The following is a 9055-nucleotide window of genomic DNA, read 5'->3' on the forward strand; positions in this document are numbered from 1 at the left end:
CCTATAAGGCTGCATATACGAAGATAGATTATATCTAAGGAGAATCCCACAGATAGCTAGCCTAGGGTGGACTAAGTATAGTGGACTTCAAAGTAAAAGTAATAAAGTATCCCATTTCAACAACGACTCTACACCGCTCCTGAATCTCTGCGGTAACCTCCGTCATGTCGATAAGTGGGTGCTCGAAGTGATGTGACATGGCCGTAGGGCCATTGCATTACAGCGCCAGCACCCCTGTATACAAACATGAAAGCAGCAGGAAGGGCGAGCACATGTGTTATTATTACGTAAAGAGTTTGAGATCGGAAGTTGAGAAAGATGATGTACTATGGCCGCTCACTGCGGCACCTTGTTGCCGCTGGGCCGGCCAGGTTACAATATTTGCCACCATGGATATTTTTATGCACACTTCTATATTCTTCACCACGCTGTAAGAACATTCTAAGAACTGAGACTCTATCAAAACATTACAGCATCTTCTCTCTTCCTCCCTGTTGTTCATTCACTGAGGTTATTTCACTTCGACCACGCAACGATGCGGCCAGTAGATCGGGAGAAGAAAGGTCTTATGACCGACAGCTAGTCGATTGCAACTGCACTCTGTCATATTGTAAAAGGACGGTGGCCTATGCAATCCGAAGGCTACATCGGGCGAAAATGAAGAAGATCACCAGTACACACAGCACACAAAGCGATGCCGCCCAAGATGACCGCAAGAACAAAAAAGACGGTCAATTATCTTGCTGAGCATGATAAGTTATTGCTGACAACGGATGCAGAGAGCGGGCCGTCGGCAAAAGGGTAAGGTGTTGTTGTGGGAACCGCTCTAACAACAGAAGGAAGCGTATAGCGATCTGTCGGAGAGTTTTAAACAAGGCGTTCACCGAGTCGCACAATTCCTCGCCTGAAAGGGTAGCTCTCCGATGCGCTTGTTGATAACTAGGCTTCAATTTCCCGCCCCCATCCTTAGGCACTTATCATTCGGTTCCAGTCAAATGTTCAGCCTCGAGATACAGAAGATGTGTCAGAACGTAATAACGAGGAACGTATGAGGTCTCGTGTCTTGTGGAGGATAACAGTCGATTGGACATGCATCAATCACGCAACGCCGTCGATCTTCAACTACGCCTCTTCTATGATCAGTTTCTCGACATCATTACTGTGGACCTCTCCTAACATCCTTCTTCACCGACAAACCAGAGATCACCAATCGCTCCTGCTCATCTCTGGCCTGCTCATACTCATTGACACCGGCTAGGACCGAGACAAAACAATGACACTACTTTAGTACGTCCACAGCGAAGGAGCTGGTTGACTTGAGTTGTATAACCAATTGGTGGGTAAAGTGAAGAATGTCTACCGTGCGGATAGGACCATTGTTATTGATACAAGCGCGATGGCAAGCAGAGTAAGGTTGCTTTGTGAAGCGTTACAGAAAAGAATCTGTTCATCAAGGAAGACAGAAGGCTTTCGATAAGAAGCTCGCGTTGTATCTGATATGTAAAATAGGGAAATATAAAAATAAGAAGAGCCCACTTCAATGGAATATCATACTAGGAGGGGTTCCACGGCGAGGCCACGGGTTATATTATCATGGTGCATATGCATGCATTGTTGCTTGAAATTTCTTCGAATGAAGGAATTTCCAAATACGTATAAAAACAGATAAATCGTGTTGTTGATACAAATCTATTTTAAAGTTCAAAGAAACCCATAAACAAGATCAAATCAGAGTGGACTCAGATTCAATCCCCCAGGACGGGGTCAGCAGATGTTTGAAACAATCCGCCGCCGCAGGTTGCAGGACGTGCGTCATGCAGGCCATCAGCTTCTTGTTTCTTCTTTTTTCGTCCTGCACATGATGCCAACAGCACACTGTCTGACGTCAGGGTGGCGTGTTGACAATGAACTTTGCTAGACCACACCGTGAAGGGGGGTCAGCAGAATATAAGTACCATGCCTGCTGGAAGTATCTGCTTATCGACAAAGACAGTCAGCCTTAAAGAGTATTTATCCTTCTTTACAAACTTCAGCATCCAACAAGAAACACATCAACACTAATCGCAATGTTTGACAGTGTGTTATCAGCTTGAAGCTTTGGGTGTGACCATTGACAGTGCCATCAGAACTCCGAGCTAAGATTTCTTCCCATCATGGCTCCCACCCCCTCGCCAAACAGCGCAAAGACTTCCTAGCGGTCAATGCTGCCACCCCTCTTGAGCACAAAGCTCATTTCACGCATGAGGTCGTCGGCGCTGCCGCGGCATACGAGGCATTCCAGGCTTTCGAGAACAATGGCGCACATTCCGAAGACGGTTCCAAAGTTACTCACGCTAGAGCAAAGGAGGTCAGGGCATCGATTATTGTTTGAACCGTAGAAAATGCTAAAGGCAATTGTGACCTAGATCATTGCAGGTCTCGCAACCGGTTACGTCGTAAAGCTTGTCGACGAAAAGAAGCTTCCCTTCAGTACGTTTCTCTCCCGTGATTCCACGTCCTGCGTGTTGGCTGATAGCGCGTAGCGTCCGAAAAGGATAAAGCAAAGTTCATTTCGGCTGCCCAGGTAGATGCCGTCCGCGATGCCAAGCGAGCTATCCGGGAATCGGGTTTGTACAATGCTCATGAGCTCGAGGCAGTTGACAGGGACGAGAAGCACGCGTCTCAAATTATTTGAGGTTGAAGCTGATTACTGTAATATTATCGCTGTAACATAGTTATGATTAATATGAGAAGTAATGCCCTTTGATGAATGATTCGATTATTGTTTGTTTGAATCTTGATAAATGGAGTGGCGAACAGAGGATGAAAGATGAAGGAAAGTGAAGATAAGAAGTGCCACCCAATACTATCGCCGAATTGCCGGCATCTCGAAGCTTGGACGGATCATGTTGGGACAGTGTTCAAGTCGGTGGTGGAATGGTCAATTCAAGCCTGCAACCCTATTTTCGTCAACAAGCCATATTACCAGAGTCAGACTCTATATACCCGAAAGAAGACTCCATATTCAATTACGCAACGAAAAATCATCAAAGTTCGCCTACCAAATATCTTTGTTTACCTCAATTTAAAACCAAATACACCTATCACTATGGCCGACGTTGAAATGAATGGAAAGAGCAAGGACCTTTCTTGGGCCGCCAAGTGTGCGTAACCTTGGCCCTCCATCCAGCAACTCTATGACTCCAATAGATGTTATTCGCTGACTTTGTTTTGTTGGTTATAATAGCTGTCGAAGGATGGAATATCTTTGTCACTGGACTCCATGAAGAAGCTACCGAGGATGACGTTCAGGATTTCTTTGCGGACTTTGGATCTATAAAACAGGTCAACATGCCATTGAACAGACGGACGGGTTATGTTATGGTAGGTCCATTCCATTGAAACATCGCATGGTTGTTTTGCGTCTGCGGCCATAGCATCAGGGAAAATGAAGTTTTACAAGTAAATGGAAGGATTGGCTGACATGAATGGATATCAGGGCTATGCCATCATTGAATATAATGACCGAGAAAATGCGGAGAGGGCAATTGCGGAGGCCGATGGCACCACTTTCCTTGAGCAAACAATCCACGTGTGCGTAACTTCGCCGTGCTGATTTTCCATAAGCTTGTGCAGACTAATGGAGTTATAACAGTACCTTTGCATTTGCCAAGGCACCTCAAGGAGGTGCTCAACGGAGAGAAGGCAAGGCACGAGAGCTGTCGCCAAGCAGAAGATAACAGGTGGATTGCTACGTTGATGGAGGATCGGGCAATATGTAGACTTAACAGGAAAGAAGCAACTATATACTCATGCATCATTGTAACAGCAGATACCTTGCACACGCTTTCTTTGAAGTATTCTTAGACATTGTTCAATTTTCATGCATATGTAAGATGGAGTTACAATTACAGGACGCAAGGCTGTAGTACTACTATTCACCAGCGTGCGTGCTCTACAATAATAATGATACGATTCACAGAAAACTCTCAAGTACTCAAGTCTGCTCCGTTAGCAAACACCAAATCGAAGATATCGGCATTCCTTTTGGCCACCAGTTCTTCTTCTTCGCCCTTCTCCGCTCCCCAAATCTCTTCCAAACTTTCGCAGATACTCTTCAATCCAAAAAGGAATCCCATATCAGGCTTGCCAGGGTGCTTCGGGGGAAACCTAGCCATTACCATACCCGTTGCCTCGTCAAATTGCGTGTCGTAGCCTTTACCAAGATTCGGGGGGTCAACATGATCGCTAGGAAAAGAGACAAAATCACGCCCCGTAGTGGTATGCGCAAAATCGACCACGCGGATGTTGACTTCACCTCGAAGCTTGCGGTGTTGATGAGTGTGGGTAGATTGGTGTGGAGACCGCCCTCGTGATCGAGAACGAGAAGATTGACGGGCTGATCTATCTACGCTACGACTTCGACCGTTCTTGCTGGTCTTGTCCTTCTCAACTGTAGCAGATCCTTCAGGCTGAAGATTGGAATTAGCCCAAGCCTCCTTGTCCGCTTGAATGGGAGCCCGTTCCATGTCCGTGATCTCCTCTTCATCTTCTTCTTCCAAAGCATCTAGAGTTTTTCCGCTACTCATCTGTCGGCTATAAGTGTCTTGAGTATCCTTGTCACCATCGTAGATAAATAGCAAGCTGCAGCCGTAAAATCTGAATCCGTCAAGCTGGTGGATGATTGCGGCAAGGTCATGCAACTTTTGGACGATGACTGGGATGTGGTCGATTAAAAGACGGTCGCCATCCGAGAGATACGAACGGATGACATTGGTGAAATCTGGAGTTTTGATCTCTCGTCCGACGTACTTATTTTGAGATACGAATGATTGAGTGTCATTATTCCAGACCTAACAATGCAGTGAGTTTGAGCGATTTAAAGAGGTCGATGATGAACTTACCTGCATCCCGCACATCCTGACACCGAGTGTTCGACTAGTAGTTGCATCACATTTCTTTCTCTGACTCCTCTTCTTCAAAGGCGTGGCATCATAACCATATTGTCTGGTACCCATCTTCAAATCCAGCACACAAGGATGCTTCAGACGGCCTGTGAGATCTTCCATGAAGATGAACAGTTCTTGTCTGGGGTTGTCATCGGGTGGTACAGATGGGGAGTTGGGTACAGTCTGAGAGGCGCCTGAACGAGACTGACCGAGTCCACTTGACTCAGTGACAGAAGATGGTGCGGACGATGGCGGCGGGATGGCCGGCCTGGATGGTCCAAAAGGTGGTTGATCTTCCGCCAAATGGGTTGAATGCGAGTCAGCCCTGACGGCAGTCATAGGATGCAGTCCATTCCCTAAGGGGACCTTGGCCTTGCGCTTCATCTCCAAGGGCGGCTCATCTTCCACTTCCATATCAAACATCCCCCGCTCTGCTGAGTCCTCCCTGACTCGCCGTGTATCCTCCCTTCCCGTTCCAGCACGAATAGACTTGTTTCTTAGCTCAGTAAGGACGCCACCACTCTGAGTGCGCCTTATTCCCTCGTTGGCCTCTGTCGTCTCTCTTAAGTCCATGCTTCCCCCTCCGGAAAGCTGTCTCCTCCCTCGTCGCCGACTTGAGACAGAGTAACTGCAATCATCTCCTTCGTCATCCGCTTCATCATCTTGTCTATGCCCTATACCTCTTTTCCTTAACTTTTTCAAGATTGCGGCAAAGACATGATCTTTCAACTTGGTGTTTACTGTTGTGGATCCAGTCCCTCCAAATGGATGAGGTGAGCTATATCCGGGATGACAGTCGGTACTTGAGTTGTTGAATTGGGAGCGATAAGGCAAGATGGGGCTAGAGGCTGTGTGATGCAAATGACCCTGGCGGTGCTGGAACGATGTTGATGGAGAAGGTACGGGAGTGGAAGGTCCGGCATATTGATGCTCTGGTATGGCTTTTGGCAGTGCCGGAGACCCAAGACCAGACGCTCGAAGATTTGGCGATATCCCAAAAGAGGATTGCCACGAGCTTCCAGGCGAACCTGATCCATACCGCATGAACTCTTGCGACCTCGCAGACGAAGGTCTCATTGTCCTTCTTGACCCTTCTTCTTCGGAAGTTTCCCAGGGTCTACCATTTCGTCCCTTACCCTTCTCCTCCCAGTTGAATAACCAATCAGGGACGACATGCCGATTGAAATCCAAGGCTACTTCTGGTATTTCCACATCTTCCTTAGAGTGATTTGACGTATGAGATTGGTTGGTGGCTCCTGTAAGAGCTTGTTGGAGCATAGCTCGTTGGTTATCCGAGCGTGACGCGGCAGCCAGGGTGGAAGGGTGGGATGGATAAGGGGATGCGGCAGAGGGCGAGTCCAGAGGCGTTGTGCTGCCTTCTTGAATCGCGCGCTGGCGTCGATAATTCACCACCATGACTCCGAGATAGCGAGGAATAAATGCAAGGAGGGCTGGAGCTAGCCGTTCAACTTCTTCGTAGAACAGGTTTTCGTGGCTCACAAGAGGCTACGCTAGGATCAGCTTTGCACATGCAATCCTCAGAAAGACCACTCACTTTGCAGACTGCGCGTCTGGTGAACTTGTAGATGCTGCTATGGCCTCCAACGGCATGGCTGAATGGTTGTAATGGCACCGTCATCCTCTCCTCCTCTTCTCTTTCTTCACTCCCATAATCTACTTCACTCATCCAATCTCTGCCGTCCTCTTCAGGGTCCGACGTGAACGATTCGGTGCTTGTGGTTGTCCAGATTTCATCATCTTCATCAAATTGCTCTTCAAGATCCTCGAATTGCTGCTGAGGCGAAGCCAAACCAGCACTTGTAGCCGCAGGGGAGTGTCCAACAGGTGAGAGACCGCCGCGATCACTGATCTGCCTGGACCCACGGATAGATAGAGATGAGGCTGGTGTGACTGACGGCCCGACAATCGTTGGTTCACTCATTAGAGTGCTGCGTGAGCTTCTTGTCTCTGTTCTCGACCTTGTCTTGATGGATGAACCTCGGCCGTTATGGTCATCCTCTTCTTCTTCTATAGCTTCCTCTTCGGGCTTCTTCAAATCAATTTTTGCAGCTGCATGACTCTCTTTGAACAATCCCATCCCCATACTCCCCTTTCTCCCTTGCTTTGTTTTTGTGGCCGATCCGATCTGTTCTTTGGCTTGTGAGAGCATAATGAGAGCCTCTTTAGGAAGGGGCAGCTCTTTGCCCTCATTTCCAAGACGCATTGCTTCACCAAACGATGTATTGAAATCGTCACCTAGCCCAAGCTCTAACTTCGGGGTTCTCCCATCCTTATCTTTACCCTTTTCCTTTCGAGGAAGTGAGTATTCCTTGTCCAGAGAGTAGTGTGGAAGGTAGAATGAACGGTCGAGGGAGGTGTGGCGGGTGGGAGCATGTAGAGAGTTGCTTCTCTCACGACGAGATTTGTTTGGGCGGGAAATGAATGTGGATAAGAGCCGTGTGGGATAGCTTTGAGACTGTGGCAAGGATGAAGGGTGAGTTTGCGGCAGCTGGGTAGAGCATTCGGCATCATCATCATCTTCTTCCAAACCTTCTACAGCTCTAACCCGAAGGCTGATAGTCGCACTGCCCACTTCACCCAATTCTCGCAATGAACGCTCCCTCTCCTTCTGCCTGGGTGTTTCACGTTCCTTTCCTTTGCTCATCCTGCGGGGCGAGGTCGGAGACGCCCCGAGACTTCCGCTTGCCGCTGTAGTGTTAACAATCAATCCTAGGTTTTTCTTGGGCGACTTCGATGGAGAGGGTGGGGTTGAGGACTGTGTCAGAGATCGAGAATGTGTGAAGTGAGGGTGCTGGGGACGGAAAGTAGAATGGGCGGTAGGGTGGAAAGGGACATATTTGTTTGGGGATGACTGAGGATTGGAGGGCATATGTAGTGTTGTGTCGATTTAGTAATGTGAGTGTTGAACTGCGGGCCGTTAGCGGTGTGAGGCAAAGGAGAGGGTCATGAGGTACCTGTACTGGAAGCGAGAATGACTGGTGTACTGATAGGCAGAGTCATGCCAGGCAGTCTGTGAGCAGAAGATGGTCAGTATGTGGCGTGCACAATATTCTCTGCACGGTATCCTCTGCACGTGGAGGCAGAGATCGGAGTGAAAATTGTAGACGTACAAGCGATGGATTGTGTAAGGGGTTGTCACCGGGCCAAGGCGTGCAGGTGAAGGCGTCCAGGTGTGTACGTGAGAGGATATAACGTGGAGGCGTCCGTTGACACGTTCGTGGGTGATAGAACGGGTATAGAATGGTTGCTGGGCAGTGCTGTGGAATATAAAAAATTGGAAAGCAAAAAACGAAGGAAGAATGGAAGAAAGAAAGAAAGAAAGAGAGGAACGGAAAACGAAGAAGGGAAGATGAACGAAATGGAAAGCAGTCAGTCACCGGGCGATGATTCCAACAAATAAACTCAACCTCTCACACTGCGTACGTCAAACAATCCGCTACATCACATCCGTTCAGTCTATTACTATACTACATACTCCCGAGCTTAATATATCTATTTTTGCAAATATTTTCGCCTGTACAACTCATCCACGCCCTCCAAATAGTATGCATCGGGCCAGATGTTGTCCAGAGACCCCTGGGGCGTGTACTTGACAGCATTGTGGTTCTCTTCTCGGAGCTACAACGACAGTCAGCGTTGCTTCCTCAGCATAGCATCTCAAAACTCGCCTTAAGTGCGTTCACATATTCCTGGCACGGCCTCACATCCATGCTCGCCAGTCTCTCCTTCAACTGCAACTTCTCCGCAATCTCCTTCGTGGAGCCGGCCACCCTCAACGCAAAGAAGGACGCCGCACACCCAGAACCAAACGCGTACATGCCGATTCGCTTGCCAACTTCGATACCTTCAGGATTGCTGGCAATCACACTAGCCAAAGCGCCGTACAATGACGCAGTGTACATATTACCGCATCTCGCAACACAGTCTGAGCCGGGCACAACGGCAGACTTGTAGTGTTCGGAGGCGACACCAATGAAGGCCTTTTCAACAGTCTTGTCCGTGTATGTTTTTGTCTTATCCAAGGATTGGATAGACTCGGGGACGTTGGCGAATAAAGGAGAGGAGGGATTGCGCAGGTAATCCTACGAAGCGTTAGTTGCGGCGCC

General features: G+C 48.3%; 4 protein-coding genes and 1 non-coding gene; 3 read left to right on the forward strand and 2 right to left on the reverse strand.

Annotated features, from left to right (window-relative positions):
- Positions 1 to 418: 418 nt before the first annotated feature.
- Positions 419 to 1580, forward strand: CNAG_12243. Its single transcript, XR_001045535.1, has 2 exons — positions 419 to 730; positions 780 to 1580. It is a non-coding gene; the product is annotated as a hypothetical RNA (non-coding RNA).
- Positions 1581 to 1784: 204 nt separating this feature from the next.
- On the forward strand, positions 1785 to 2768 carry CNAG_02899 (hypothetical protein). XM_012192819.1 has 4 exons: positions 1785 to 2076; positions 2127 to 2347; positions 2406 to 2469; positions 2523 to 2768. Exons 1-4 carry the CDS (start codon positions 2067 to 2069, stop codon positions 2672 to 2674), a joined length of 447 nt encoding a protein of 148 aa, XP_012048209.1. The 5' UTR covers positions 1785 to 2066; the 3' UTR covers positions 2675 to 2768.
- A 150-nt stretch (positions 2769 to 2918) lies between these two features.
- On the forward strand, positions 2919 to 3815 carry CNAG_02898 (RNA-binding protein 8A). XM_012192818.1 has 4 exons: positions 2919 to 3143; positions 3227 to 3363; positions 3479 to 3573; positions 3635 to 3815. Exons 1-4 carry the CDS (start codon positions 3089 to 3091, stop codon positions 3717 to 3719), a joined length of 372 nt encoding a protein of 123 aa, XP_012048208.1. The 5' UTR covers positions 2919 to 3088; the 3' UTR covers positions 3720 to 3815.
- A 25-nt stretch (positions 3816 to 3840) lies between these two features.
- CNAG_02897 (inositol hexaphosphate kinase 1) lies at positions 3841 to 8298 on the reverse strand. XM_012192466.1 has 5 exons: positions 8060 to 8298; positions 7904 to 7959; positions 6484 to 7856; positions 4884 to 6434; positions 3841 to 4832 (listed from the first exon to the last, which is right to left on the reverse strand). Exons 3-5 carry the CDS (start codon positions 7816 to 7818, stop codon positions 3969 to 3971), a joined length of 3750 nt encoding a protein of 1249 aa, XP_012047856.1. The 5' UTR covers positions 7819 to 7856; positions 7904 to 7959; positions 8060 to 8298; the 3' UTR covers positions 3841 to 3968.
- Positions 8299 to 8317: 19 nt separating this feature from the next.
- Positions 8318 to 9055, reverse strand: part of CNAG_02896 (hydroxymethylglutaryl-CoA synthase) — a 2148-nt gene continuing 1410 nt past the window's right edge. The window contains exons 8-9 of the mRNA XM_012192467.1: positions 8618 to 9031; positions 8318 to 8567 (exon numbers count right to left, since the gene is read on the reverse strand). Coding sequence (XP_012047857.1) covers positions 8442 to 8567; positions 8618 to 9031 — 540 coding nt within the window. The 3' untranslated portion in view covers positions 8318 to 8441.

The sequence above is a fragment of the Cryptococcus neoformans genome, chromosome 3, assembly GCF_000149245.1.
Source record: "Cryptococcus neoformans var. grubii H99 chromosome 3, complete sequence".
Lineage (NCBI taxonomy): Eukaryota > Fungi > Basidiomycota > Tremellomycetes > Tremellales > Cryptococcaceae > Cryptococcus > Cryptococcus neoformans.

Excerpts from the sequence above, each read along its gene's own strand:
- CNAG_02897 (XM_012192466.1), bottom strand. The coding sequence starts at position 7,818 with ATGCCCTCCAATCCTCAGTCATCCCCAAACAAATATGTCCCTTTCCAC. Across the intron at positions 6,435-6,483 it reads CCAGACGCGCAGTCTGCAAA|CCTCTTGTGAGCCACGAAAA; the intron begins GTGAGTGGTCTT and ends ATCCTAGCGTAG. Across the intron at positions 4,833-4,883 it reads TCAGGATGTGCGGGATGCAG|GTCTGGAATAATGACACTCA; the intron begins GTAAGTTCATCA and ends CTGCATTGTTAG.
- CNAG_02898 (XM_012192818.1), top strand. The coding sequence starts at position 3,089 with ATGGCCGACGTTGAAATGAATGGAAAGAGCAAGGACCTTTCTTGGGCC. Across the intron at positions 3,364-3,478 it reads GACGGACGGGTTATGTTATG|GGCTATGCCATCATTGAATA; the intron begins GTAGGTCCATTC and ends AATGGATATCAG. Across the intron at positions 3,574-3,634 it reads CTTGAGCAAACAATCCACGT|TACCTTTGCATTTGCCAAGG; the intron begins GTGCGTAACTTC and ends GAGTTATAACAG.
- CNAG_02899 (XM_012192819.1), top strand. Across the intron at positions 2,348-2,405 it reads CTCACGCTAGAGCAAAGGAG|ATCATTGCAGGTCTCGCAAC; the intron begins GTCAGGGCATCG and ends ATTGTGACCTAG. Across the intron at positions 2,470-2,522 it reads CGAAAAGAAGCTTCCCTTCA|CGTCCGAAAAGGATAAAGCA; the intron begins GTACGTTTCTCT and ends GATAGCGCGTAG.